This window comes from Centrocercus urophasianus, unplaced genomic scaffold (assembly GCF_019232065.1).
Source record: "Centrocercus urophasianus isolate 14NV4802_14NV808 unplaced genomic scaffold, USGS_Curo_1.0 seq_10, whole genome shotgun sequence".
Taxonomy (NCBI): Eukaryota; Metazoa; Chordata; class Aves; order Galliformes; family Phasianidae; genus Centrocercus; species Centrocercus urophasianus.
Window position 1 is genome coordinate 27,861,100 of NW_024884142.1, and position 15,835 is coordinate 27,876,934.

General features: G+C 36.2%; 1 protein-coding gene across 2 annotated transcripts in view; it reads right to left on the bottom strand.

Moving 5' to 3' along the window:
* The window catches only part of SNX14 (sorting nexin 14), a 48,528-nt gene that overhangs the window by 17,144 nt on the left and 15,549 nt on the right, over positions 1-15,835 (bottom strand). Inside the window, exons 8-17 of one of the 2 annotated variants that reach the window (XM_042822531.1) lie at positions 15,290-15,446; positions 14,915-14,990; positions 13,412-13,456; positions 13,232-13,312; positions 12,969-13,083; positions 11,042-11,197; positions 10,688-10,812; positions 9,512-9,570; positions 5,963-5,989; positions 2,326-2,458 (exon numbers count right to left, since the gene is read on the bottom strand). In XM_042822531.1, the coding sequence (XP_042678465.1) occupies positions 2,326-2,458; positions 5,963-5,989; positions 9,512-9,570; positions 10,688-10,812; positions 11,042-11,197; positions 12,969-13,083; positions 13,232-13,312; positions 13,412-13,456; positions 14,915-14,990; positions 15,290-15,446 (974 nt within the window). The remainder of the gene's footprint in view (positions 1-2,325; positions 2,459-5,962; positions 5,990-9,511; positions 9,571-10,687; positions 10,813-11,041; positions 11,198-12,968; positions 13,084-13,231; positions 13,313-13,411; positions 13,457-14,914; positions 14,991-15,289; positions 15,447-15,835) is intronic. The other variant, XM_042822616.1, reaches the window with a different exon arrangement.

Here is a 15,835-nt window from a genome sequence, read left to right on the forward strand (position 1 = left end):
AAAAAGGATAAAAATAAGAAGCTACAGATATTTCAATTTTTGTCAGAACACAGTAGTGCTCAAAACACCATTTCGCTATCACTCTTCATTAACTTTGAATCTACCAATTATTTAAATACTAAATCAAGATCAAACTCAGTGGAAGAAAATAACTTTCATTTCTTTCACGCATATATTAATCAAAAGTTGCTGAGTCTGTGCACTGCACTGCCACTACCCTACAATTATGCTGTCTTAAGCACTGCCAGGTCATGTTTAGACTAGGACAGCTCTTCCTCTGACTCTGTGACGCCTGCTAGGAAACTACACCTCAGCTCTTACTGAGACATTATTAAAGCTGTATTAAACTACTGAATTGCTTATATTCAGTATTCACTCAGGAAATGAAGCCACGGGTCTGTCCAGCACACTGGAAGCATAGTAACCTTGCAACAGTTTAATGTTTTCTTTCCCTTTTCTTCTTTCCAATCACACTTACAAATGAAGGGACCGAGGTTTTCCCCAGTGTTCGTCTCAAGTGTTTTTACTAAGTGCAGAATACTCCTTTCCCCTGAATTTAATAAAGGAATTTGGGATAATGCTACACTTAAAACTCTCTATTCTTGCCAAAGATAAAACCATTCTGTCAATCTGAAAACTTACCTCACTAAAGATAAGTCTCCATATGGTCTGCCTCTCACTGAGTTCAGGAATTTCTCACAAGTTAACTTTTGCCCTCTGATACAAAACCATGTTCCTTCTCTTGCACAATTGCTTCAATTATATTTCAACTATACTTCAACTACTAATTCCTCCCTACCACACAGGAATTATACTTCAACATCCTTTAGCTAGTAGAGTCTGTAATAACAATCATCTTGGTTTCAACTAGGACAGAGCTGATCATCTTCATGGTGCATGGGATGATGCTACATTTTGGCTTTAGAAGAAAAGCAATTTTGATAACACATCACATGAAAAACTTGAAAACTTGAGATTTGGCTGCTGGGAGTAACCACTGCTTGGGCAATGGCTGACCACTGATGCTCATGGGTGGTGAGTAATTGCGTTGTGCATTACTTGTGTTGTAAATATATACACTCACACATACTATCATTACTGTGAGTTCTTGCTCTCTTTTCTGCCTCAGAAAATAATTTTTTATCTCAAACTATGAATTCCATCACAAACTCCCAACAATTTGCTCTCTCATCCCACTGGGAGACAAGGCAATAAATGAAAAGCTGTGCTTAGCTGCATCCTGGGTTAAACCACATGAACAATGTTGGAAAATAAACCGATTTTCATCATAATCTGACCTCCCAAGAGAGAGCAGATAAGTGACATCAGTAAGAACTTAACTATCCAGTAAATTAATAGCAACAGTTTAAAGACATGACCTGTATGGAGATTCAGACTGCAGAAAGCATTTCATCTAAAGAAAAAAAATCCAACTATTTAGAGTTCTGTGTTGCTGATTCTTTCCCATTCTCTTCTGAAAGCAATTCAAAGCAAGGTGAATAATGTAAGTTTGTATTTACACTTGTCTTTAGGCTGTGGAAAATGAACTGGCAGCTTATAAAAGTGATACATGCTTACAGGTCTTATTTTGTGAGGAACAGGTATGAAAGACTGTATTGATAGGCACACAGTAAAAAACTATAGCTATTAACAGCTGACCAATCTCCCACTGCCTTTTTTTCTTTTTTCCTTTTTTTTTTAAAAAAAAACTTTCCATTTGTCCCCCAGCTGTGCTTCAGAAACCAATGTCCCAAGCAATAATTCTACCACTGCCTCTATTCATTTCTGTTTGGCATGAAAGAAAACATTAGCCAAAAGACATACTCAAGACAAATGAGAAAGGACTACTAGCTCACAATCTGGAAAGAAGGCAACACATCACAGTCCAGCTTTATAGCAATTTCTCCAGTAATGTAAGCTTTTATGGTCCTATGGCAAACTTCAGAGTGAAAAATCACATCCCATGAATACCACCTTATTATCCAGAATTATAAAATGGCACACTAAGTTTTCAGAGAAAAATGCATTGCTAACATATGACATTGCTAGCATATGACAACACTGCAATTAGTATTTCTTCTAAGAAAGTCTACTTAAGAAATCAGTTCAAATGTACAGTAACTGGGGATGAACCCCTGGCTTATAAATGACTACAGAAAAACTGAGGCTAAGTTGCTGGTTTGCTGGCTTCTAATTAAGTTAATCAGGGAATGCAGCGAAGTAAGACAGCAGAAAAACACAAGCTTAACGTTTTCAAATAAGTGAGGGAAAAAAAACAACACAACTAACACAAAGTCTAAAGAAAAACGTAAGGCTTTTACTCACAAAGTCATCTTCTCCATCATTTAAGTTATAATTAGGCAGCATAGCTCCTTCCATTGCAGAACTCTTGAATACACCTTTTATTTTGTTGCCGATTCTGCTGATGCCAAATGATTCTCCTCTTTTCTGTGTGGTCCTAGGATTACAGAAGCCAGAGTTCACACTATAGAACATACTACACAACAGCTCAGCAGGCCATTGCACACAATTTGCAGATTAAGAGAAAAATGCAAAACATACATAGGCAATATATCTACTCTATATATCCACAACTCCACTTCAATTGAAATTCATTTAGAGAAAACCTGAATTTCTTGGTTATATTTGCAAGAAATTTGGATTTGTCATATGCTTAACTGTGAACTAACATTAATACACTAATAACACCATCACAGTAATGCAGTCCATAGAATAAACAATTAACTGTATAAAACAATTTTGTTTTGACAGCAGAAACTCTGGCATTTGTACATGCACGCACACCAAGAAGGTCACTAACTCTGTCCTTTTCCATGTATTCTTATTTAAACACTTACCCACTGTTGCCAAGTACTATAAATGGCCTAGTTTGATGCACTTTTTTAATGTTTTTATGTATTTTACATAAACATCCCAGATTTTTACAAGCATGTAAAATCTTGACTTTTAAGCATTAGGGACAGACAGAAAGAATGTGCAAGGAACAAGACTGAGCATGAGACAAAACAGATGCGACTGAAAAATGTTGGCTTGAAGAGTCAGTCTGACTGAAAGATGAAGAATTAAAGTCTTCTTCAGAAATAAAGCAACTCGTGATAAATCATCCAATCAGAAACACATTATGGAAAGATGGTTTGGGCACGAATAGCACTCCATACTGAGAACAGTTTTTATAGCATTCTTATGCCGTTACAAGACCTGACACCAAAGACTATTTCTTAAGAAGAAAAGCAAGCCATGACTAATTCTGGAAAGAAAAAAGTTGCATATAGTATCAATCAACCTGAAGTTATTTACAGCAGTTCAGTGTAGGCAGCTAACAAACAATTTAAAAACCAATACGGTGAACTGCAGAATTGGGGACTCAATGACTTTATAGATAACTAAGATTCAAAAGTCAATATTTTACATAAACAAAAATATTCAAAGTATTTTCCTTTTCCCTTAAAAGAAAAAAATCAGTACTGCTTTTCAGTAGTTCACAGGTAAAGCATCTTCACCCCTCATAAAACCATGCTGACATCACCAACTGCTGACTCAAAGCACCTGTGTGTTACTAACAGAAACTATTTAACTGTTTTATAATTACATACAGATTACATAAATAATTCACTGTTCTTTCATAGGTATTATTTTTCCTATCTCGTTAATATCAGCTCCAACATAGAGACAGAGAACAGCGATCTTTCTGATCTCTGTTAACTAAAGATCACAGCCCAAACACATGGCTGAACAATCTTACCCAATTTTAAACTTCTACATGTTTCTGAGCTGAACTTTTTTCACATTTGAGATCTGAATCCTGTTCAAGACCTTAAACCCAAGGATAGCAAAATACAAACCATATTCAAAGTTAGACAGTTTTCCCAGAAGGCTAATCCTTTGGAGCCCTGGCTTGACTTTCAAAGACATTGTTTTTATTCTTGCACAAAACTTTTGCAGTAGTCAAGATTATGAATATTACTTTGTACCAGTTCATAGACTTGGTAGAGTACTGAAGTTCAGACTGGTGAAGGTTTTGTTTGTTTTCACTCTGGTGATGATGTAGCAGTAGGCAGAATACCTACCTAGGACACATGTCTCATGACTGCGGAAGAAGAACTATGCTGGAGCAGTTATGCAGTGATGGATTAGGATAGGATTATCTTCACAGTGACCGGTACCAATTAAGAATACAAACTGGTGGCTTACAGGCTACACAGACACATGGCAAAGAATGGTGACAACATTGGACTGGCTTGGCCAAATACATAAACAGAGCATAAGCCAGATAAGACAGATGAACATGGACAAAATCTAGGGAAGTTAACAGACAGAGAAATAACAGGATGATCAAGCTTTTGAGGCTAGCAAAATTTAAAAATGACCCAAGAGTCAGGATGGAAATTCACAGATTCACAATGTAGGTGAAAGGGAAGAAATGGGGCTAGGATATGGCCAGGTTCAAGGCAAAGAAGAAGAAAGAGGAGAGATGGCTGCCAGTTTGGAACAGAAATGAAGTCCAACAAGACTTGCTGATTTGTTACTGTCAACAAATAACATAGAAAACTTTCATTGGGAAAGCATCCCGTTCCCTCTAGTGCTGATCCACATCACAGCACTGCTAGACCATCAATCTAGTTCCTTTCTTGACAGGGCTCCGGGTGGGAGATTCTGTAAGTTCCATCATTCCTGATGAATGATGTGATGAGAGCAGGTTGGATTTTATTTTTTTAAAAAGCTCCAGAATTCACACGTGTAACATTAAAAATTGTTATTGCTAATCACTCCAGAGCTAGCAATTGCAGAACAAAGTTTGCATCGGTGCTATCCCTCCTTAATGAAGGAGGGCTGCAAAATAATTTTCCCACAGGATTAACCTTATAAAGTGGTGAGTCTGGACTACGCAGGTGAAGAATGCTGCTGTGAACCTCTGTGGGGCAGGTAGTACCAGACAAGTCATAGCTGTGAGACAAACTGGGTTTTGACATGTATATGAAATCGGAGTACCATCTTCTTCAGGCTGACTAAAATCCATACACCTGATTAGTAGACACACTGAGTGCACAGAACTGCTTTAAAAGCAGAGTAAGTTATAAATGCTATTAATTGCCCAGCACTAGCAAATTGTAACTCTGTGCACTGAACTGGCACATAAAAGATTAAAAGTTTCCATGAACTCGATTCCTAATCTGTAAAATGAAGTTGCTAATGCTCCCTCATGAATAGAATGAGTAATATATAAAATACTGATGTCCACGCTGACAAATTCCAGGAAAAGTTCCTAATGAAAAGATACTGAGTTTGGATAGCACATATTAAAAGAAGCATAAATAATGAGAAAAATCACTGAACAGCAATTATAGCATTAACAAGTGATAACAGACAACCTAGAGCATGAACAAAGAAAATTATTAAAAAAACAGGATATGTTGTAATTAAACCTCCAACAATCAAAAGAAGGGCTGCACAAAGGATTAATTTGGAGAATGGTGCTTGACTTTAAATATGATAATACTTATAAAATCATTATGTGAGCATGCAATGCCAGGCAATGATCCATCCTACTGAACATAGCTGAACCAGGCAAAACAAGCCATCAAGTGGATGAAATCTCAAACATGATCTGGAAATGTGGAGTAAAGAAAATTATGGAAAGCTTCAGAGGAGCCAGCAATCACAAAAAATATATCAAGTTAAGAAATGTATTCCAAAATTAATAACAATAAACAAATAGTTAACAGTAATGAACATTAATATACTGCAAACTTGTGAAAATTAGTAATTAAGCACTTTCTAAACAATGGTGAAGAAAACATGGGGACAAATGTTTAGTCTAAAGAAGGCACATTTTAAAAAGTAAAATGGATGAGTAATTGTTGTTATAAAGGCTGTGTGATGCAGCCATGACAGATGCAATGCAGCTAACACACAACATTCATTGAGTGTTAGATAGACTTACCGGAAGTCATCCAAACTCAGGCTACTTCTGCAACAACAGGCACATAAATTACCTCAGAGCCCAGGTGAAAATAACGTGAAAAGAAAACAACAACAAAAAAACAGACCTATCCCAACAAAACTGAATAGGCTTGGGCCATTGCTACAGATTGAACACAACTATGGGAGACTAGTTTCTGACCTAGAATCCTTACGGAGTGAAATGAGAACAGTGCTTGAGCATGTCATCAGCACAATGACCTTTGAATTTAAAACTCCTGACACTAAAATTTTCTTTCAGATTCATTTTAAAGAATGATTTTCTTTAAATCAGTAGCTGCTTACGCTGGTTCTCATTGTTAAAGTGAATTGCAGTGCCAAGTAGGTATCAAAGTTCTTCTGTACTCTATATGAAAATTCACATAGGACTCTAATTCACTTGGCCCTTTTTTTTTTTTTTTTTTTTTTTTCCTATGTGGAACCAGTCCCTCAGCCATTAACTCATTAATTCTTGCTGAAATGTTTAAGCAGGTTGACCATACATACAATCACTGCACACGCTGCATTTTTATTTCACAGGAGCTACTGAACTCTGGACAAACTAATGCAACCCATGGAGGTGGATTCACTGTCCCTGGAGGTGTTCAAAATACTTGTAGATATGGCCCTGAGGAACACGGTTAGTGGGCATAGTGGGGAAGGGTCAATGGTTGGACTAGATGATCTTAGTGGTCTTTCCCAACCTTAGTGATTCAATGATCTTACGAACATCATAGTTTACAGGATTAAACTACCCAAATTTCAGATTTTGTTTTACAATAGGTACTGCTTTCTAAGGCACCGTGATAAAAAACAGTACAACTGTGAAAATGGAAACATATATAGCAAACTGGAACAGTTTACGACTAAGGGAAACTATTATATCATATACAGCTGCTTAATTCTGTGGGTTTTATTCCTAAACACTCCTCAACATTTTTAACATCTTCTATTTGGGCCTACATTTTAAAAAAATGTTTTAATCTTTTTGCTCACCCTGCAATGAGAAATTGAGATACTTCTTCTCAAAATACATATAAGGAGAAACATATTTATTGCACATATTCCAAACACTGGTACAGACTTCCTTGAGAGGCAGCAGATGCTCCCCCCACACCTGTCAGTATTCAAGATGTTTGGACAATGCCCTCATTAATGTTGGTGAGCCCTGAAGGGGTCAGGCAGTTGAATGAGATGATCTTTGAAAATCCAACTGAACTATTTTATTCTATTCTGCTGTATGTTCAAGGTGTGTATAGAAAACCAAAGCAGGTATATACCTACCCAGAAGACTGGGAAGCATGGCCACATACACTAACTAGTAGGTGGAAAATACCAATGACAGAGTTGAACTGCTAGTCATCAAGATATGCTGCATGAATTCTTTATGCTCCAGAAGTGTTTGTGACTTCTCATTTATCACCTTAGCAGTTTTCATTGGACATTATTTGTCTGTCTGTACAAGTTTTGATTGCTTTGTACAGTTAAAAAAGTGATTAAAAACAGAAATTATACACTGAATCTCCTCTTCCTACTTCCCAACTTTACCCCCTAGACATTGCTCTATAAAAATAACTTCCTTGTCTTTTAATAACTGAAATCTTTCAACACATTGCCCATATATTCATTCCTCTGGGATTTGAGATCTACTATTTGATCTCAGACTTCTTAGTTAATCAACCGTGTCAATGAAATACACGCATAGTGCCTCTAGCAAAACTTCAAAGACATGGGAAACAAAACTCATCACTTTGCCTGTAATTTCTCTCAACTGGGGCTAAAGCTAGAAGAGAGAAGAGAAGGCATGATGCACATGGATAACATTTGGAGTAATTCCACAAGTAATCTCTACTTCTTCTGGCAGTGACTATCCATAGCAGATTCTGCAGAGGGAAAATCCAAAGCAACAAACAAATGACTTTCAGATAGGATCTTTGTTTCATTCACCTAAGCATCGTTCCAGGAATGAACAGCATCTCTTATTGCAAGCCACAGTATTTACTCTGGGCATTCAAATCATTCTAAAACGTGAACCAGATATGTTTTCGGAAATGCTGCTTGAACTCCAAGAAGTGTGACAGCCCTTCCCCAAACAGAATAAAATCTGGTTATTTTGTAGCCAGAGATTGACTTTAAAAACCTCTATGTAGGGATTGTCTGTAACTTCACTCTTGCCGTTCTGGAAAGCAAAGCACCAAGAAGGTAGCCTAAATATTTCCTTAATTTGACTAAATTTAGGACGTGTGTGACAGGATCCTTTCACTCTTGAGATGGATCATTTTGGAAAAGATACCAGAAGGCAGATTTTTAGGTCTGGATGAAATCCTGTAGCCACATCCAAGAAAAGCTGGAGTGTGGTTTAAAGTCAATATTCCTAATGAAACATCACATAGGTGACAAACACAATTGGGATAAGATGCCTTGTATGCTTCTTTGCTAGGGAGAAGAAGTTTATCACCACCAGTTTGAGAAGCCACTACTCTTAAGCCTGAATCTTGGAGTCATGAGATCTACAAAGACTACACATAGATGTCACAGATTGAGAAACAAGAGAAAAACAGAATGTTAGAGAAAGAGAAGAAAGGGATCTCATGTTATATAAAATTCATAGCAGACTACAAGACAAGAGGGCTGTTGCTAGGTGTGTCTATGTAGAAGCTGTTAAACAATTTGCTATTATTCCCATAGAAGATAATCTAAGAAGATAAACACAAGTATTTTCAACAGTACTGTGGATCTTATTTCATCCCAAGAAAGAAACCCAACCCAAATTATAGAATGTTTTAATGAAGATTTCCTTCGTTTGGTTAGAGTATAAAATTGATTCTGAACTGGGCTTCTCCATGACTGAGCTATCCAGAATAGCAGAAAATACAAGAAAAGAAGAGTTCTCAAGCTCTTACTTGCTCCAACACCACAGTAGAAAGGCTCCCACTCACACCACAACAGATGTTTACTCTTCTCTACAGACTTTTGAAGCGTGAAGTTGGTAAGCAAGTATATAGCCCAAATCCAGAAACAAGGCTTCTGACTCTACATTTCTACAATGAATGAGGACAGCTAGGGAACACAAACACACATTTGACCCAGGAGGAATAGCAAATCTTTCCTGTCACAACTGAAGTGAATTCTCATATCATGACTAAGTTGATTACACCCATCCCCTTAAGAACTGAAGGTGATACATCATTTCACAACACAGCAGCAGGCAAATGCAGTCACTTATAGGCCTGGAAATAAAATGTTGATTTTCTTATTTTGTTCTCACTCGTACAGTTATTTTTCCCTTCCCTCCTTTAAAGTGATGAAGTCTAAATCACAATTTAAATTTTTTTCTGTAAAACACTTCAAAACGAAGATACACTCGAGGTAATTTTGCTTACTCTTTGAGCATGCAACTTGGCATTTTAAAAAACGCACCGCTAAAAATTTACATACATTAATATTAAGCAGAAGCAAAACTCCCAGCTTAATAAATTGAAGCTTTCAACTGAAAAACAAAGAAAAAAATTAAACATACTACTAGAGATACCTGTTAAACTTTGAATTGCGTGTTGGTGACTCCGCTCCTCTTAAAAGGTGTCTGAAGTACTACAACAGAGACAAATAATAGCTAGGAAGTAAGGGTTACTATGCCATAACACTGTAGAATTCAGTAAGAAAGACCAGAAGTAATAGGAAAACTGACCATAATCTAGCAGCTAGAACATTCTTCTAGAAAAGGATTGACTGAACTCGCAATACATGTTCCCAAGACTATTTATTTTAGTTACATCCTCTTGTGATTAAAACAAACAGGAAAAAATAAAAGCTAAAACTAATGTCTAAAATTAGGCAGTATAATCCACATCTCCTCCTTGTTAAAAATCAAGCACTTGAAGCATTATAGCTATTCTAGGAAAGTGACCATCAATACCATTTTTGAGAGATACATTTCATGAAACAGAACATAAGCAAGGTAAATATCTGATTCTAGGATAAGTCAATACATTCTGCCTCAAATAAATGTGAGAAGCTTAGTACACAGTTTGATTCATACACACAAACTGCAAAGGGGATGAAAACTTCTCAACTTCTGTGTTTGAAGTGTTGTCTATCAGAAGGCTTTAAAAGCAGCTGTGTGGCCACTATGATGACATTATTTATACAAACTTGCATAAGTTTGCCCAGTTTTCTTCATTAATCATAGAACAATTTCTTCATTAATCATAGAACAATTTTAAAAACCCAGCAGATTGCTTCTAATGACCTCCTGGAGAATATACTTTTGATTTTCAGATGCTGGAATGAGTAACATTGAAGGTACTTAAATAAAATCTGTGTAACTTTAAGTATCACTGAATTTTACCAAGTAAATAAAGATATTCTAAATAGTATCTTATGCCTATTAAGAAGACAACTGTTGCAGCAAACCTGCAATTATAAAAGAAGTGGATGAAGGAATGGGAATTTGTAGTAGCAGTGCTATACAAGAAATTGTAACATCAAGAATATTTTTTTTCTTTTTTTATTCTGTTGATGCTGCATTGAACTAGAATAAATTTAGTTTTCTGAGATTAGTTAGATGTCAGAGACCAAAGTGAAAAATGAAGATGTATTTCTCAGATATACATGCATGCAGCTTACAAATAGTGTATCCTACAAAAACAACAACTACAAAAAATAACAATATTGCTTTAGGACTTGTCTTAAAATGTTTCAGACTTACCTCATCACTATGACAGAACATAGGAGTAAAAACATTCTCAAGGAGAGAAAGCACGTGCTCATAAGCTTCAAAAAGACACCTCATGGTTTGAAGTTTCACAACATCCTCATATGGACCTTCAGCAACTGCAGAAAAATTATTAAAAAAGAAAAAATCATAATTGCAAGCTAATACAAGTCCAATAGATAAAAAACAGAAATCAACTGATAAAGCATGGCGTAAGTACAGCACAGTAAGGGGTTAACACATCTTAACAGCTACAACAGAAGACTGAGATCACGTTTAGATAAATTAGTCCTGTCAAATCCTGTCTAACTTTCAGCATTGCATCATTCCCTCCAAATTAAAACTTACTTCTTTGAATCTCTTCCACAATAAAGGGGTCAAATCTAATTTTGTCAATGCTTTCATCCAGGCAATAGGTTTTGTAAATTTTCTGGACTTCCTCATGAAGAGCCATCTTTTCAGTATCTGATAGCTCTGGTCGCAAAATTCGGTCATTGAATTCCTCTGAGAATTAAGGAAAAAAAACGCATTTGTTGATCAACTTGGCAAACAAGTAACACCATAAAAACAAATTCATTTTCCAGCAGATACAGTTATTCATACAGCTTCAGAACAAACAGAAGACATCTCAAGATGTCAAGGTAGCTGCACTCTTATTAAAATTATTCCTTAAAATAAGTTGCATTAAAAGTAATTATTCCGCATCACAGTGAGGATAAATCCATGAAGAGCCTGAGCAGCCCTTTAAACTAATCATCCACCTCCTCTGTTGCTATTTCATTTGCCAGTTCCATCCTATTTTAATAATTTCAGTATCTTTAATAACAGGACAACTTGAAAATTAATCTCCTCTGGCTATATGTGTTACATATATTCAACACAATAATTCAACATAAAATACATACATATATTCAACACAATTATTGTGCAATTCCTGCTTGATTTATTACTCATCATATTAATGGTATGAAAACTATCCAGAAAGAAAATATGGTAGTGTTCACTTCATTTTTCAACCAATTGACACAAATAACCTTCTTCAGAGAAAGTCTTCCAAGACTTTCTCTATTTCTTGAAGCTGATTTTGTCCAAAACATTAAAACATTTCCACCAAGTGAAAAACCACTGCAGTACATATTTAGACAGCATAACCTGAGAGATCTACTCCTCACCCTTTGCTTTAAAAGCTAATACACAGTCTCACCATCCTCAAAAACAAAAGAGAAGATTAGAAATAAGAAAACTTCAAAGTTTACTAAAAAAAATTGATCATTGGTAATAGCCAGAGTTTGAGCAATCTTCCTGCTAGAAGCAGCATCTCTAGAGAGTTGTATTGGCTGAGAGACTGCTCTATACATAGCACTAGCATTAAACTGGCAACCACTTGGCTGTTTTTTGGTGAGGAGAAGAGGTTTTCCTGACATAAAGTCAACACATTTGATGGATACCGAGCCCAAAGAAAGAACATGCATAGAGATTTTACTCTCATAGATATTACTTTTATGCAGTAATTAATTACTTGTGATGTATTTAAGAGATGAAGTCTAATTAAAAAACAAACAAACATCTTGCTGCTGTAATAAGGGCCTGGGATACAAAGACAGAGCCATTATTTCCCATGCAACAGAACTACTTGATTACAAGAAAAAAAAAAAAAAAGCCAAACACAACAGAAAAGCATTATGTTGGTAAGCCAGTAATCAACCACTAGTGGACAAAAAAAACCCCAAAAGCATTAACCACCCAAAATTACAGAAAACCAAAATTTCACAGAAAAGCAAGATGCTTTTCAGACGACACTCATCTAACAGTAAAACTAAATGCATATATCACAACCAACATTACTGTACAGGAGGAGGTTCCAGCATCTTTACTGCTCCTGCTACGTTTCTGCTCTTTAAGCTTTAGGTCTAAACATGAAAATCTTTTCATGATGTGGAGCTCATTTTAGAAATACCACAGTAACCACATATTTAAAAGATGCAGCTGCACACTGTATCTGTGGCTAGAAGTTTTTCCTTACAGGAATACTTTATTTGTAAATGTACAACCTTTATCAATAAACAGAAACACAATCAGACCTGAAGTCCACATTGACATCAATATTATCAAGATTAGCATTCAAGAATCAGTACATAAGTAAATGAACACAGACCTTGAAATGCAATCTCTTCCTCGACAATGCTGCCTCGCTTCGTGACTGAATATTCACTTAAACATACAAATGATTAAACTCTGTAAGATCATCAAGCTCAGTACATACACATAACCTTACCTACAGTCAGGCAGAACTGCAGCACATGGACTGCCCCTTCCTGTTTCAAGAAGTTCATAAATCGAAATAAAAGATCCTGCTGATCTCGGATCTCCTTTAACTCCAGTTTCAGGACCTTCATAGGAAATTAAAAAAAAACTACAGTCAATTTTCATACTTTCAGTGAGAACAAAAATAAAGCAAAGAGCTGTAGAACAAAAGCAGCAGGTAAAGTAAAACAATTAGGCAAAACAGGAATGCAAATAAATGTTGCCTTTTCTTACAGATGGCTTTTTATTTCTTGGCTCTGCAAATTTCTGAAGGAATGGAACCAATGAAGAAGTAGGTTCAGTTGCTTTCTCAGGCTGCAGGAAAAAAAAAAAAAGAGAGAGAAAACAACTGGGTAAGAGAGCTGCTTTAAAAGAAGTATAAATTACTCTGGTTTTAGCTTCGTTAGTACTTACTGGGCTATCATCAATGAAGATGAGCAGCAAATGGTTGACAGTGTCCTGCAAGAAAACATCATACAAATTTAGTATTAAAGAAACTCAAATAGATGGAAATATTTTCACTACTGTGTTACTGTCATATTATTACTTCAGATATATATATATATATTGTTTACAAGTTAGGGAATTTCTTACAAGATTTGAACAGAAACAGTCTTTACTTAGTGGTGGAAAGATCTACAAGTTATTTTTGCTGATAGAACAGATCTAACTACTAATACTTTCAGTTACAGTATCTTCTGCTTATAGTTTGCTGATACATCTGTAAATACTGCAGAGGACGATCAGAGGGCTGGAGCACCTCCCCTAAGAGGACAGGCTTATACAGCAGGGGCTCTTCAGCCTGCAGAAAAGAAGGCTTTACGGGGACTTTACTGCAGCCTTCCAGTACCTGAAAGAGGCCTAAAAGAAACCTGGGGAGGGACTTTTTATAAGGGCAGGTAGCGACAGGATGAAAGGTAATGCCTGTAAAGTGGAAGGTAAAGTAGATTTAAGCTAGATAATAGGAAGAAATTCTTTACTGTGGTGGTGGTGAGACACTGGAAGAGTTTGTCCAGAGACTTTGTGAATATCCCCACCCTGGAGGTGCTTAAAGCCAGGCTGGATGGGGCTTTGAGCACCCTGGCCTGGAGGCACATGTCCCTGCCTACAGCAGAGGTATGGAACTATATGATCTTAAAGATCCCTTTCAACCCAAACCATTCTGTGGCTCTATGAAAATCAAAGATGGCAGTATCCCATCTTCATAAGCAAATATCTTCTATTTCACAGAATTAAGGGCAAAGTAATTCGTTTTAATACAGGTGCTAAAAGGCTGGCTTACTTAAGCTGCTATGAAGATGCATACAGCTAGAGCTCAAGTAATTGATATAATTGATAATTACATCAATTTGAAGGTACTTATACTAACAACATTTCCTCATTTGACAGGAATTGTAGTCCTTCATTAAAACTACATTAAGAGATCATGCTAATGCTGTATTTTAATCAGTTCAGTCAGTTAAGCATTCAAATCATATAATGGTTTTAGTTGGAACAAACCTTCAAGGTTATCCAGTTCCAATCCCCCCTTTCTACAGGCAGGAACACCTCCCTCTACAGCAGGTCGCTGAAATCCCCATCCAGCCTGGCCTTGAATGTTTCCGGGGAGGGGGCATCCACAGCCTCACTGGGCAGCCCGTTCCAGTGTCTCACCACCTTCACAGTAAATAATTTCTTCCTATTACCTAGTCTAAACCTACCCTCTTCCAGTTTGAAGTAATCTCCCCTTGTCCTGTTGCTATTCGCCTTTATCAGTTGTAATGAACAAAGACATCAGCCACAAAGATTTCTTCTCTTTAACACAGACAAAGCCCACAGCAAGCAAGCTACTGAGTGTAATTTGCTTTACCATAACACACTTAGGATAAAAACAGTAATACTAAATAAATGAAGATTACTTATGTTTTAAAGTCTTACAGGATCAGCTAAGAAATCCATAGAGGGAAGGAAAACAGAACCAGGCAGAATCTCTCTTATAAGAAGTGCCAGGGATCTGAAAATAAAAAAAAATAAAAATCAGTACCCACACTAAACAACAATTTTTAAGGCAATAAAATCACTAATAACATTACATTGTACTGGGAAATACTTTAGTATTTAAAAACACATTTTAAAAATGCTGCAGTACTTCCAATGGCAATCAAATAATTCACTAGCAAAGGGCTAGCATTGACCTTGAACATGCAAGTAAAGGGACAAGGAAGGATAACTTTGGAATTCATTTTGTTGTCCCTAAAATTATAGTACTATATTGTATGTGCATACTTTGAAGAAAATAAAATCTTTTTATACCTGCACTCTGTTGATTTGGGGGGCAAAATATAAGGAAAAAGAAGTTCAGTAAGTTTTCTTAAATAGTGAAGTTCATCTCTTCGGCTTCTCAAAGCAACATGGAGTTCTGGCCCATACTCTTCTAAGGCAGCTTGCTGTAAAAATTCTGCATTTTTAACTGGAAGTAGAAAAAAAAAAAATGTCACAAGCTGTTGCTTGTTGTTATAGTGAAATAAGAGGTGACTGCTTTTCATTTCAACTAAAAATTAATACTTTCAAGTTCAACTGCCACAGGAATACAACGTTGTAACTTCAACAAGAACCCTGTCTTAGACTTTGGAGTCTGACTATGCTAAAAGAAAAATCCCATAGGAATATGAATTCCCTCACTAAATAATTGCAGTTTGCATTACATCCTCAATGATTTTTTCATTCATCACTACTGAAGAACTCAACATTTTGGTTCTTCAGATAAAATGCATTGTCTAAAGTATATCTTTATTTGCTTTTTCCTGACATCCTTGTTAGTCTCCATTTTATGGGCTTCTATCTACCATTTTGCATACA